The sequence below is a fragment of the Musa acuminata genome, chromosome BXJ2-6 (assembly GCF_036884655.1).
Source record: "Musa acuminata AAA Group cultivar baxijiao chromosome BXJ2-6, Cavendish_Baxijiao_AAA, whole genome shotgun sequence".
NCBI classification, from domain to species: domain Eukaryota; kingdom Viridiplantae; phylum Streptophyta; class Magnoliopsida; order Zingiberales; family Musaceae; genus Musa; species Musa acuminata.
The window spans coordinates 33,769,669-33,785,199 of NC_088343.1; the positions used below are offsets into that span (position 1 = coordinate 33,769,669).

Consider the following 15,531-nt stretch of genomic DNA (forward strand, 5'->3'; position numbering starts at 1 on the left):
AGGATCTCAACTCTAGCACCTTCTTTGGAGTTCGTCATTCCGCAACCGCTTGCACCTTCGACTTATCCATCCGAATGGAGCCATCACCGATTCGATGTCCCAAGAATAAGATCTCAATTTGAGCAAAGTAGCATTTCTCCCTTTTCACGAACAAAGTGTTCTCCCTGAGAACCTTGAAAATTGTCCGAAGGTGTTTGACGTGCTCCTCGAGCGTTTGACTGTAGACGACGATATCGTCCAAGTAGACGACCACGAACTTATCCAAATACTCCTTGAATAGCTGGTTCATGAGAGTGCAGAACATGGCCGGAGCATTGGTTAAGCCAAAAGGCATCACCAAGAACTCAAACGCTCCATACCTGGTCACACAGGTAGTTTTCGCTTCGTCGCCTTCAGCAATGCGCACCTGCCAATACCCCGACCGAAGGTCGAGTTTTGAGAAATACTTGGCTTTGCCCAATTGGTCGAACAAGTCCGCAATGAGCGGGATGGGATACTTGTTCTTCACTGTCACTTTGTTGAGGGCTCGGTAGTCGACGCATAATCGGAGGCTCCCATCTTGTTTCTTCTGGAAGAGAACTAGAGCTCCGAAAGGTGCTTTAGAGCTGCGGATGAGACCACCGCTTAGCAGTTCACCTAACTGCTTCCTGAGTTCTGCCAACTCTAGCGGGGGAATGCGGTAGGGTGGTCTCGCTGGAGGCTTCACTCCTGGCTCCAGCTCGATGTTGTGATCCACGGCCCTGCGTGGTGGAAGAGTCTTCGGCAACTCGGGTGGCATAACGTCATTGAACTCTTTCAGAACGTTCGCCACCACAGCAGGTTCTTGAATGGCCTTCTCGTCAAGTGGCTCTAGCTTCATCGCAGCCACGAAGGTTAATTTACCTTTTCGTAATGATTTAAAAAGCGCTAGGCGCCAAGGTCCAAAAACGCCCGAGGCGCTAGGCGCTCGCCCAGGCGCTCACCCGAGTGAAGCGAGGGGCTAAAATATAAAAATATATAATATAATTAATAAATATAATTATTTAAAATTTTAAATAAAAATATGTTATTAGATTAAGAAAATCTAAGATACAAAATCACAATGTCACATTAACAAAAAGTTTCAAAATTCAAAACAATAAAATTTTACATCAAAGTCATTTATGTTGAAACCTAGCAATAATTTCAAATAAATAAAAATTAACAACATTAAAATCAAAATAATATATTATTAATCTATTAACAGTATTAAAAATTAATCATTTCAAAATTCAAATAAACTTAATATTAAGAGTATACTGTGACAGAGAAACGAAGAAGCAGCGGCGAGCAGCGGCAACGGGAAAGGGAAAGGGAGCGGGAGGCGCGAGCAGCGGGAGGGCTCGCGGGAGTCGCGAGCAGCGGGAAGGCTCGCGGGAGGCGCGAGCAACGGGAGGGCTCGCGGGAGGCGCGAGCAACGGGAGGGCTCGCGGGAGGCACGAGCAGCGGGAGGCGCGAGCAGCGACAGCAGGAGCAGGAGCGATGAGCAGCGAGATCGGGATCGGGAGCGGCAGCGGCAGCGGCAACGAGTTAGGGTTGGGTAAGGGTTAGAGTTGGGTAAGGGTTATATCGATTTAGTTGGTTCGATTGAACCAACTAACAACCGAACCAGGACCGAACCAGACCTAAAATCCTGGTTCGGTCTTGGTTTACCTAGGCGCTCGCCCGAAGCGCCCAGCGCTTGGGCTCAGGCGAGCGCCCAAGCGGCGCCTGTTTGAAGCGCGCCGCCTGGGACATTAGCGAGGCGCTCGGGCCTCGCCTCGCCTCGCCCGAGCGCCTTTTTCAATCACTGCCTTTTCGCACCCCTTTCTTTAGTTGCAACGCCGATATATGTTGCGGTTCCTTGGTTCCTCTCCGGGAGACAGGAACCACGCAGGGATCGTCGCCACACATCATACATAGGGAGTTCAAGAACGGCATTAGCACCAACTTCGCCGCGTGCATAAACTCCATTCCAAGAATCACTTGGAAGTCATCCAATAGCACTGCCATCATGTTGGTGTTCCCGCTCCATGTCCCGATTTTGATGGGGACTCCCTTCGCCAACCCGGAGATTCGCCTGGCCTCCGAGTTCACCGCCTTCATTCGACTTGGGCTCTTCTCCAAGATCCACCCAAGTCGCTTTGCTTCTCGATCGGCTATAAAGTTGTGGGTAGCGCTCGTGTCCACCATTGCACGAGTTGTTTGGTCATTGAGCTTGATGTCAACATACATTAGCTCGCCACTTCCTGCTTTTTGTTGCCTTGTCTTCGGGTTCTCCCCCACTTGACCCCGCATTTCATTCAACAAACGCATGGCTCCCATCCGGGGTCCTTGCGACTCCTCATCGTCGCTGCTGGCTTCAGAACTACTCGAACTAAGGGCGACAACCTTACCCTTGTCCGATTTGGGAGGGTGGATGGAAGCTGTTAGTGCATTGAGTGCCTGTTTTTGTGGGCACTCCCTCACCATGTGTGGCCCTCCATACAAGAAGCATCCGCCAGGTTTCGGGGCCTTGCCTTTCAGGCTTTGCCCTTTGTGGGAACTCTTCTTCTTTTGTTCGCCTCCGAGCTCCTTCCCTCGAGAATGTTTTGGAGGGCGATTGCCTGAAGATTGTTTCCTTCTCCCTGGGTCTTCGGAGGAAACAAAGTCGGTGAGCCTTTCTGCAGCAGCAATTGCCCCGACCACATCGGTGACATTCCTTCGATTTAGTTCTTGTTGAGCCCATGGCTTCGAACCATCGAGGAAGCTGAACAACTTGTCCTTCTCGGACATGTCTTGTATGTCCAGCATTAGTGCAGAAAATTGTTTCACATAGTCTCGAATTGTGGAACTCTGGCGGAGTTGTCTCAACTTCCTTCTTGCGACGAACTCTGTGTTCTCAGGTAGGAACTGAGTTCTCAACTCCCGCTTCAAGTCTTCCCATGTGTCAACCCGACACCGACCTTGTTGGATTTCCTCCCAACGGGTTCGCCACCAAAGTTTCGCATCTCCGTTCAGATACATTGTTGCTATAGAAACTTTGGTATCTTCAGAATCGGGCCTTGTAGCTCGAAAGTATTGTTCCATGTCGAACAGAAAATTCTCAAGCTCTTTGGCATCTCTGGCCCCTCCATAACCATGAGGCTCGGGTGCCCTCAAGTTTTGTGGTGGTGCAACGCAGGTATTGCTTCCTCCCGCATTTAGGCCACCTTTGAAGTGAGTTCCGCCACAACATCCTGTAAGTGTTGCACGGAGTCTTTGGTGTCATCAGACAGTCGGTTGACTAGGGCCTCGACCTTGTCGATCCTGGACTCCGCTTCCTCTTGTGAGCTCTCTACCCCAACAAGTCTTTGTTGGCCACGGTAGAGTTCCTCCATGCTCGCTTCAAGAACATCCAGGCGGGTTTCCACCGTTGTGAGTCTCTCCTTGTGACTCTTTTTCCCAGTTGGTGCTCCAGATTGCGCCTCCTTCGCTCGCGGAGAGTAGCCAACTTCTCGCTCATCATGTTCGCTGCCGCGCTCCTCTTGAGCGGCTCCAACAGCATGAGAGCGAGTGTGCACATGCAGCCCACCTGCGGCTGCTTGGGGCAAGGGTCCGGCTTGCTCTGTCTTGCTGGATTCGTCACGATGCTTTGCCATGGCGAAGTTGCGAAATTCCTTCGCTGCTCGCTCAAAGTGCTTGCCCGCTCTGATACTACAATGTCACGGTCTTAGCTGGAATTGCCTAAGGCGTGAGGCACCCTTGCGGCCAAAACGCGAACTTAGCTTGCGTTGCCTAAGTCACGCTTCGCCCTTGCAATATTGCTCCGCAAAGATCAGCCCACTTATAACCCGTAGGTCCCGAAGGACCTGTAAAAGAGAAAGTTGATTAGTTCGAAAGAACGAGCGACAAACAAGTCCCGACGTCTCACGAAAAGAGGGGAAGCTTTACAAGCAATTCAGCGAACACCTTGCGTGCACAAGAGAAAAGAGGGAGAGGGGGAAAAACAAGGGCTTTAGAAGGTTGAACGAACAGCTGCAAGCCCACAAACAGCTGCTCACCGAGTCCCAAGCGCGACAACAAGTTCCCGTCAAGGCAACGTGCGAACTTGCGAATGAGTGTTCAACGCCCGGTACTATACCGAAGCCCCATCCAGCCCTGTGCCACCCGGGGGATTCAAAGGGGCTGAGATGGCTGACGTTTTGGTGAGCGGAGGCAGATTCCAGAAATCAGCCCGCAGCACACGAAAACGGAGCTGTTTTGGGCTGTTTTGGGGCTGTTTTGCTCGGTTCGGTGAGCGGTCGCTTTGTAACACTGCAGCTTGTTCGAACTTACATTTTTACAAGCAAAATGACTCAAAACCATGGCAAAACAGGCTGCCAAGTAACTGTACATGTAGATGAGAGCGACGAACGGTTCGTTGAACGGAGTTGTTGCGGGTGCGCGACGACCGTTCGTGACAGCTTGGTACAGGCAATACATACCAGTTCAACAAGAGATCAGTACATGCGGTACATTGGTACAACCCCATGTACCATGCATCGATATACTCGGTATGATTCAGTACAACTTGGTATGAACCGTACCAACAGTTGATCAGTACACTGATACGAACCGAGAAAGTGAACCATGAAAAAAATATCATATTTAATAATTTATTTAAAAAGAGACAACCTATGTGTGACACCATGATCATGATGGATCTCATTTTGTAATTTTAATAAATACAAATTTGTCAAATGAATCAACCGGCTCGTTAGATATGACAAATGAAGATCATTGCCAAATTATCAAACAGACTAAAAAGAATCAAGCCCAAAGATGATAATATAATTTCTTAAATGCTTAACTGGAAAAACATGCAAAGGCAAGGAACATACTTTCATCACCACCAATATGATTTCCACCAATGAATACAATTGGCAATTTCCTTTGAGTAGTCCATTCTGTTAGTGCAGATTGTACATCAGATCCATCACCTTTATGTAAGAGATTAAGGTCAGAAACATCATAGTAACCCATCATCCACATAGAAAAGTAACGAAAGAAAGATTATTTGTATTTGCACTAGATGCCTAGATAGTAGAATCAGATGCTATAACTAGGCTATATCTTCTGAAAAAAATGCTCCTCAAAGCAACCTACAATTAGTATAGAATAACATTAATAAAAATAATTTTCTGCAAAGTATTTTAAACTACATGTAATCTGAAGTGCACTCACTTTCGAGATCCAACTCAATCACTTTAAAAAACACTCCTAATTGTGTGAGCAACTCCTTTACCCACTTGGAGTGTCCACAGTTTGTCTTGCTGCAAGCAACCAAAGATAATCGAGTAAAGTGAAGCAAGAGAAAAATTAAAAGATTAACATGAACAGAGAAAAGATCAATATCTAGAAAGATAAATGTAGAATCTTCATTCAGGTGCTGTACTGTTTCAGAAATTAAAAACAAAAAGCAAATAACTCGGTTATAATAAAACAGCAAGGAGAAATTGATGTTTTAAACAAGGAAGGCAATACTGAATGATACCGCCCTGTAACGGACAAACTTCTAAACAAGATGTTGGATGTAATGCTTATGTCTGTCCGTTGTCTTTTGGCATGTTCATGCCTTGTACAGAATGTAAAGGGGCGGCCGAAGGCTTAATAGTCCTATTTTAGTTGGGTTGGTGGCCTCTTTAGGCTTGTAAATAAAGGTTGTGTCATGTGGACACGTTCGAGAGCTTTTCGGTCTGTAATGGACCATTTTACCCTTTGTTGTGCCACTGTTCAGAGCTTGTAAAGTCTGTTTGTAATTTGCATTGTCTATGAAGTGTTTTTCGGACATGTTTGCTTGTGGATCCCGATTGAGGCGTTCTCTTTAACCCGTTCTCTCTTTTGTTGGTCCTAAGGGACAATGGGAGGCTTCGGGGAGGCTGACCTTTGCGGACGGACGCGCGAGGGTGCCGCACGCCTTAGGCAAAACCAGCTAAGGTCGTGACATTGTGGTATCAGAGCGGGACAAGCACTCATAGAAACACTTGACATGCAAACGTGGGGGACCTAGCGGGGCTGCGTTGAGGGCAGTCAGCACATGCGCGACCGTTTGAGGGAAAACGGGCATGGAGATGTAGGGAAAAGAGTCGCTCAGAGGAGCGGGCATCTGAGATTGGCATTCAGAGGAATGGCCAACCCTTCGCGCAAGAGGCACCACGAGAACAGGCAAGCTTGGAAGAATTTGGAGCGCACAAAGGTTGGGATGGCCGAGTTTGAGCTACGGCTCAACGTTGACAACTTTACTTGATGGTGCTCAAGGCAAACGAGGCGCTTGGCAAAGGATGAGACCATGCAAAGTGGAATGAGTTGCTCAGCGACCGAAAGAGTTGTGCAAAGCTCACAGAGGTGAGGGGAATTGCTAACTCGAAGAATTCGGTACTCATGCATGGGCTTGTATGCGGACGATGGATTGTTTGTGGCCATCCCAAGGCGGTCGAGACTCGGCGCCATGGAGCATTGAAACTTTCTCTTCGACATGCGAAGGATACGTCCGGAGGAGGCTGAAGTGTGCAACGAGTTCAGCATGTTGCTAGGCCTTGAGGGGTGCAGCGGTGGCTGTATTGACGTGGAGGCGCAATCTAGCAAGTGCGTTTGCAAGAGGCAGAACAATGCACTGTTTGTTCAGCAGATCGGAGTAGTCCAAGGGGATGGTGGTCTCCGAAACGAAGAGAGATGTTGCTCCAACGGGACAGTTATCCAGGAGGGATAAGTCTCAGCTCTCCAGAGGGAGAATCATGTGAGACGGACTTCACATGTTGAGGAGGAGTACCTCACAAACAACAACTCCACGAAGCTCGATGGACTGAGCAAGCGGCGAGGAGTCGTCGCATGATCTCGCTTGAGAGAATGCATTGGTGGATGCATTGCGAGATCAAGTGGGGGAGCGACCCAAAGCAACTCAAATGGAGGCACACTTGGAGTCGATATGGAGATCGGACTCAAGGGAGGGCTGACCCGTGGAATGGTGGGCGCGAGGGCCACCATCGACTCAATGCAAAAACGAGGAGCGGAGCAACTTGGGTGTAACTTGGCGAAGTACCCAAGCCGCATGAAGGGAGCCAGCATAGAAGTTGGAACATGGAGCAGAGGCACAGCGCTTTCCCTAGACAGAGGTCAAGGACATGAACTCTTGCAGAGGCAGGAGTAGAATCATGCTGTTCCCTGGGTCCTTCATTCTGACAGAGCGGACTCATCTTGCATGGTGCCAAAGACGAAGGGAGCTTCGGGGCACATGCACCTTATCTCGGAGGAGCATTCGATGGAGGAACTAAGGCGACTCAATTTGCGGAGGCGAAGTTGAGTTCAGAAGGCCTTAGCACGGGGCAAGAGGACGCAGAGGCGGGTACTCTTGAAGAATATGCCACAGTGTTGCCATTTGAGTTGCTATGAAGGAAGCAGTGCGCAGCGGAGATTGTGCTGGTAGGGGCAGAGGCCCAGGATCCAAGCAATGGTGCACAAATTACAGCGAAGTCGGTGGACTTCGGGAGCTACTAGGCGACGGACTGTCCTAGAGCGGTGCTTCATCTAGGTGTGACCCAAGAGTGGGTGGATGAAGGTCGATTGCCAAAGGAGCGAACAAAATCGAAGGTGGAGGAGACCCTGCGATGTATTGGCAGAGGCCACACATGGAGGGTTCACAATTCGAGTTTATTCCACAAGGATCAGAAGGCAATGGAGATGTCACCAGGAGGCGACATGGTGCAGCGGATCGTGGTGGAACAGTTCGTGGCAATGCGACACACACGACAAGTCCCGTGAGGGATGAGATCATATGGAGGTATGATCGGGAGCTATTGGGAGCTCCGCTTTGGTGAACAACACGACGGCAAAAAGGGCTATGGATTCAAGGAGTGAAGGCCATGGTACCGCAAAGGCGGGTCTTCCGGGCGTGCACCAAATTTTGCATCGGATGAAAACCTTGGTCATCAGCATATGGGGGCTGTGTTCCACCAAGGGAAAAGTTCGAATGCAAGTACCAGTGAGTCCCATGGGAGGGACTTGATCATGCAGAGGTATGATCGAAGCAGCTGGAGAGTTGGACTACTCCAGAGCTCATATTCGCTTAAGGGAGCCCGACAAGTCAGAGGACAAGGTCGAGTAAGCGAACGTTGCTACCAAGGAAGCTAAGGAGAACAGAATCGGTGCTAACTCTACAATGTGATGGCAGAGGCCATGCTTGGGAGTTGCAGTCTGTCTTTCCATCGACCAAACGGACTGCTTGGAAGAACACAGTGGTGTTGAAGCAGGGGGTCGAAAGGGGCGAGGAAGCGACGACGAGTCCAGAGGGACTTAGCTACCCAAAATCAAGCATCAGTTAGAATGGAGGTGGACTCAGAGGAGTGCCACGGAGACATCTCTACTGATTGAGAAGGAAAGGGATACAGAGGCGAGGCGACGGATAGTAGGGCCATGGGCATGGCAGCGCCATGGTACCGCAGAGGCGGGACTTCCGTGCAAGTCATTGATCCCTTGCTCTCACGGAGGGAGAGCGCTTGGTCGTGAAAGGGGCCGAGGAGGTGGAGCATGCAGAGGCAATCTCCAAGTACCGAGACAAGGCTGAAGGGCAGAGGCCAAGAAACTTCGTAAGACCGGTGTCAACAAGTTTCTCATCAAGATAGCCGTAAGTGAAGGACTTCGGGTCATGCAAGAGTGCACGACCAAGGAACGAAGCAGGCAGTACGTGGTGTTGTACCTTTGCTACTCAGTGGAGTAGGCGGCAGGGTTGATGGAGAAGACGGTACAATCCCAGAGGCGACCTCATCTATCAGAGAATTACTCCAAGTTGGGGTGAAAACTTCCTGCATTCCAGAAGTTCAATGGCATTAAGAAGGTGAATCACAGTAGCTAACTCAACGCAAGGAGTGCAAACACTTCAAGTGCTTCAGAAGTGTGAGCAAAGAGCAGGCGAAGGCCAGTAACCAGCTCGATGCATGAAGTACAACCTCGAGGAGGCGGGCGAAGTCAAGTAACCTTTGCCTTCTCAACTCTTAAGAGAATGGGCGAAACCGAGTACCCCAGTTCTCTTATCTATCCAGCAGAGGAGCTCTGCACAAGTTCAAAGACCCTTCGAAGATAATGGAAGACAATAGTTGTCAAAATCCTCACCAACGGTGATCAGTGCTACTGAGAGTAGATTGTCCGCTTCATTTCCCAACGAAATGCCAATCGAAAGCGGAAGTGATGCGAACCTACTTGGATGTGACAACTAACTGAAAGAAGAGTCAATGAGCAGATTTTGTGAAGGAAGGACCCAAAACTTCAGAAGTTTACGAGGCGATGCTCGTTAAAGCTCCAACAAGCATCCACCCAGTTCAAGCAGCATGTGGAAATTTTGAGAAACTGGCGCAGTAAGAATGGTCTTTTCCTTCATTTGGTGGATCCACAGGAATCAACGAGGATCAATACAACTCAGCCAACCCCACACCAGAGTCAGAGTCATTGGCGAGTTGAAGCAGCATGGCGGATCAAAGGTTCGACTACTCAGAAACAGCAGCGGAGAGCAGCTGGGAGCCAGGAGGCGCATTGCAGCTGGAGCGGAAGATTGAAGACTCAGCAAAGGCGAAGAGTTGCAGTGTTCACAAAGGCTTCGACGAGGACGTCGAAGGGATAAGTGGGGGAGAATGTAACGGACAAACTTCTAAACAAGATGTTGGATGTAATGCTTATGTCTGTCCGTTGTCTTTTGGCATGTTCATGCCTTGTACAGAATGTAAAGGGGCGGCCGAAGGCTTAATAGTCCCATTTTAGTTGGGTTGGTGGCCTCTTTAGGCTTGTAAATAAAGGTTGTGTCATGTGGACACGTTCGAGAGCTTTTCGGTCTGTAATGGACCATTTTACCCTTTGTTGTGCCACTGTTCAGAGCTTGTAAAGTCTGTTTGTAATTTGCATTGTCTATGAAGTGTTTTTCGGACATGTTTGCTTGTGGATCCCGATTGAGGCGTTCTCTTTAACCCGTTCTCTCTTTTGTTGGTCCTAAGGGACAATGGGAGGCTTCGGGGAGGCTGACCTTTGCGGACGGACGCGCGAGGGTGCCGCACGCCTTAGGCAAAACCAGCTAAGGTCGTGACAGCCCGGTACGGGCGGTATGTACCGATCCGACGGCATACCGGTACGCGGACCTCCTGCTATCGGGCAAAACGAAAAATAATAATAAAATAATAAAATAATATATATATATATAAACGAGGCGACATCGCCTTTTTAATAAAATATATATATATATATATATATATACAATCTTTTAATATATATATATATATTAATTTATATATATATATATAAACGAGACGACGTCGCTCCGACGGCATACCGATACGCGGACCTCCCACCTGGGAGAAGAGAGAGGCGACGTCGTCGACTTATATATATATATATATATATATATATATATATATATATATATATAGAGCGGTATACCGAACGGTATACCGGTTCGATATATCGCTCGGTATACAGTTTCGTATTGTACCGAGAGATCGTCGAAACTCCGGTACAGTACGAAATTGCAGACCTTGGTTTTAAGTTATTAGTTGGGCAATGATGAACATGAATGCACTATACAAGTAACTTCAAAAGAATCAAAACTTTAAAAATTGTTAGGTTTAGTGTCCCAAAATTACCATTTAAACAGGCAGTGTAAATAAAAATATGATCAGAGAACACTGGAAAAACAGAAGTAAACCTTAAACTAAATGTGGCTAGAACATAACTGTAAAAATGTTTGCCCATCATGAATTAACTGAGTTCCTGCTAGTAAAATAACTTACACAACCGCAACCTTTACATAATGACCTAAAATACCTACAACAAATTTATTCGAAGAAAGTCTCCATGTCTGCACAATTCCAATTCAACCTCATCTCTTAATGTGAAACTATTAATGTACTACAACGTCCTCTACTGATAATCCTAATGTCATGATGGCACACTTAACTCAGAATCCACCTCCATGGTTCTAACATTAGACCTACTTGAGGAAATTCCCACTCCTGGGGTTCCCAACATGGGAGGAACCAACTCAACAAAATTACCACCTCTACATGTACATGGTATACCATCTCAGCATGCACTAGCCAATAAAAATGGGCCACAAAGTAGATCGAACATCAATCATAAAAGCCCAAGTAGCATATTAAAACCCTGACCAGAAAAAGAAACTTAGTCAACATAAATATCAAGCCCTTAAGCCATAACTATTAACAGTGTAGCTCTATATCCATGTATACCATAATCTTCTTCACAATCAAAATCTGGGTCTAGTGGTTATCAGAACAGGATTTCAAATGCTTCTGGTAAAATAGTGGCTCAAGCTTCTTCCCAATGACCATGTTTAATTTCCCCACTTTGCCAATTACTAAGTTACCAACAGAGCAATAATGAATATAAAGGACAAAAATAAAGGGGCAATATATTATCATGAGACCACAGAGAACAAAAATATAGAGTGTCTGGTTGCTTTAAGCAATTCTTTAGATGCAGACAACCTCAAATACTTGGGCCTTTACAACTTGTATCAGAAATAAAATCTTTGTTTAAATAAACTTGACAACTAACTTACAAACAATCAAAACTATTCATTTTCAAGAGAGTATGTAATACCTGTGAAGTAAATTAGCAAAGAGACAGTTATTAAAATTATAATATATGGTCATCCCTAAAATAAGCCCAGACAGAGACATAATAGGACATCCAACTGAATAGAAATTTAAATCTTGATAATGAATCAGCCTCCAGTCTAACATGGTACAATAATTTATTTCGTTCACAGTAACTTGGAGGTATAAATTTGTACACTGATGTTGACAACTTATATAGTTAACATCTAACACCATAGCTAACAACTCATATGGAACTTTCAACAAGAGCAATGGGAATAGACTGACAAAGATTTGGTTCAATTTTCTAAAAGGTTCTTGGCAAAGATAGATAAGAGCTATGAATTAGGTTACTGTTTGTAACATGAATTGCATGTTATGGCATTCAACATCACATATAGACAACTACAGAGAAGAGAGTACAAACCAAGAAAATGCAAATAAATTAATTTGTTTAAACTGTGATAATAATTAACCCAACAATGAAGATAAAATACAACCACTTAATGATCACTCTAAGTATCACTTCAATAGAAAAACATGTTGAGGATCATGTGTGAGTCACGACATTTGAAAATTAGAAGTTCAAAACATTCTAATGTATAGAGTATCTAGTTCCCTGATCCTTTATTTTATATAAAGGAGGTGAGAAGAGGATAAAAAATAATTGCTCTCTTCAGTGGTTTTTAACCTTTATTTTGTCTACAGGACTAAAACTCTAAAACCTTTAGCAAGTGCTTCATTTACTGCTAGAAAGGACACCATGAAGCAACATAATAATAGGTTCCACATACAAATCATTGGTGTAAGGTTAAGAACTCTTAAAAAGGTAACATCATTTTTCTTCCAAATACAAGTATGAAAGATGAAATATAGTAGAAAATTTGAGATAGCTAACATTTAAGAAATTAGGAACATCTTCCTCTGCAAAAAAGAATTAAAATTATAAAAGCAAGACCTGTTACAATAGAAATCAAATTTAAATTACCAAACCTCCAAGTCAACCTAATTTTAAAGCTTAGAATACCATATGTGATGTAGGACGAGAGCAGCAGAATATTTTTTTGATAATAGAGGAACATAAAAGAGAAGAATAGATGATAGTAACTGAAAGATAATAGAAAAACAAATGGATAACTATCAGACTCGCTCTGGCTCAAGGAGAACACTCCCAGTATGAAGGTCTCGCACCCCTGCATGTCTCTCATCCGGACTATGGGATCATGCCATCGGGAAAATAACTTATAACCTCGCACCACTCACACACAAGGTGGGAAAAGAACACGATTCATTGATTCGTCTCTCATTGATGCTTTACAATATTCTAGCCCCTTTTTATAGGCCAAGTACAAGAATAAAAATGAAAAATATAAAAATAAAAAATTTACAATTGCATCAAATCAAAAATATAATTTGATTTTTTTCCTTCAAAGAAGATAATGTCTTTAATTGATATCAATCTTCATAAAATCTTCCATTAGGATTTGGAATCTTCAATTACAATCATAATATGATTGTTCTCAAATTCTTTCCACATTTTTCTTCTTCTTACAGTAAACTAGGAAACTCAATCAGAATTATTCAGGATGTTGTCCTGTGACAACTTATGATATGCTAAATAACCTCTAAACCAATCAAATTTATTTGAATAAGAGATAGATAAGATTGGTTCCACGTCAATATAAATTGCTTAATCCGACTAAGGCTGTATAAAATCAGTTAATATCTAATAACTCATCTCCTCAAAATGACCGAATGCTAGACCACAATGATTCCATAGCTCAATTTTTTTTTCAAATCTACTGATGATGTTCAAACATCAGTCGGAGAAACTAGTCAAAAAGTCAGATGCTGCAACAAAAGGAGCAAGACCATTGTCATCAGTCCCCTATTAACTGAATCAAACTGGTTCAGTTTATGAATCAGAACTAAAATCTAAAAAATATGTGAAAATCAGATGGAGAAACCCTTTAAAGTAAATTCTTCTTATGCTAGACCTACTGAGTGTTTATGTTGTGATTTTCCATTTATTCATCTGACTTATTCAGAGCCACATAGATCTGGTTTCTTCAATAAAGTATGTACAGTGTCATGGTGTGACCCAATTTAAGCATATCTCATCAGCCTGGGCTTAGTCATAGACTCTTTGGCCCTAGATCAGCTTGTCAAGCCATTAAAGAGGTCTCATATTCTACTATGAATTGTAAATACTTTTGCACACATGTGACAAGATCATGAACCATGGGAACCTCTCTCCAGTACAAATTAACAGGATCTCATATCTTATCCATAGAAAACTAAGCAAAAAAGCTAAGAAAACAAGAAAAAAAAACAATCTCTACAAAGGGATTGAATCTTCAAACTATTTGGCCAAAATCATGTCCCGTTGCTGGCATAAAGATGAGCCATGGGCCTACAATATAAAAACTCTACTTACATTGATTCCATATGAGGATGTCTAAAATAAACAACATGACCCAATTGTTCACCATGGAAAGCAACGAAGACTAGGGAGCTTGAGAACACTAACCCTCGAGCTTAGGGCCATAAAATGGATGGGATAAAAAAAAAATCTGAACCTTAGAAAAAGAACCAAAAATCAAATCAGGATTCTTATCAATGAGTTTTTTCCAATGTGCAAGTAACCAGCTATAAGATTTTGCCCTCAAAGAAAGGAAGTAATTAAACCCTAACACCCGTTGCATCATGAGTTCAAATTAACTTTCTTGTGCCAATCACTTCGATGAACCAGAAGTCTTCTAGCTTTGGCAATAGACATTGATGTGTTTGCCTTACCCTTCAGATGGCTGCACAATGTCCACGTACGAATCTAAAAGTTTTCAGTGTCTCTAACTCTTACTCAGCTAAATTTAAAAACTCATCTATAATTGAGACAGTCATAACCAATGAAAGAAAAAGAACAGCTTACTATCAACTTGTCCAAGATGATTGCTTTTGGTACAAATAAGCACTTAACGAGTCACTAAACAATGCATCGTCCATTTCCACCACAAGATGGATTCATATGGATGCATCAGTCAATAAGCACAAGTATTCCAACATCACCGTCTCCTCCACTTCGTTAAAGTAACAAAAAATCCGTTATTCTCCACACAATAAAACGAAGAGAAAAGCAAATACAAAACCCCCGGAAAAGGCAGACAAAATCCGATACTTGTCACCAACAAACTCTATTCAGCGCTCAAGAACTCTCTCCCTCTTTAGCATTCCCCACATAGCTGAAGCACCCCAACCCATCGTCTTCATCAATCGGTTCAACAGACCCTAACCGATCACGACGGGAGCATTCCCGGAAGATTGACTATCTCCAACGAAGAGAAAACGTCCAAAATCGGAGCGAAACAAACCCAAGATTGGGGCCCTAGAGATCAATTGACAAAGGAGATCGATAGAATAACAAGAGAAGATGAAGGAGAAGAGCGGGAAAGGCACCTGAAGACGACGACGGGGGCGGAGGAAACGATCTCCTTAGCCTTCGCGAGCGCCATTGCTTGGGTTCTGTAGCCCTAACGACCCATCCGTCCTCTTGGGCGCTGCGGCTCGCCGTCTCCAACTCGGATTTGAGACGGGCCGGGGTTTGGTGTGACAGGTTCGATCAAGTCCGCCTATCATCAACCCTCGATTCGATCGGATTGGTAGCGGATCTGATCATTTGGTAACATCCATCCGATCTGTTTAATTTGGGTTAATTCGGATTGTGTTTTTTTTTCCTGAAAATAAAAATAAAAATCATCCTGGATATATCTGAAGGTTCAACCAACTCCTCCTCAGATTGAGGAGAAACAAGAGATCTTACAACATTGACGAGATTGTGATATGAACATTGATCGAATTCGCTCGAATAAGATTGTGAGTAGAAGTATTCGGATTGTGTTAATATCCGTTTTGATTGTGAACTCATTCTACTATTAAGTTAAAG

General features: G+C 44.5%; 1 protein-coding gene across 1 annotated transcript in view; it reads right to left on the bottom strand.

Moving 5' to 3' along the window:
• LOC135615318 (zinc finger CCCH domain-containing protein 27-like) overlaps positions 1-15,201 on the bottom strand; it is a 32,484-nt gene extending 17,283 nt beyond the window's left edge. Inside the window, exons 1-3 of the mRNA XM_065113618.1 lie at positions 15,045-15,201; positions 5,182-5,270; positions 4,839-4,937 (exon numbers count right to left, since the gene is read on the bottom strand). Of these exons, the coding sequence (XP_064969690.1) occupies positions 4,839-4,937; positions 5,182-5,270; positions 15,045-15,100 (244 nt within the window). The 5' untranslated portion in view covers positions 15,101-15,201. The remainder of the gene's footprint in view (positions 1-4,838; positions 4,938-5,181; positions 5,271-15,044) is intronic.
• Positions 15,202-15,531: the final 330 nt, after the last annotated feature.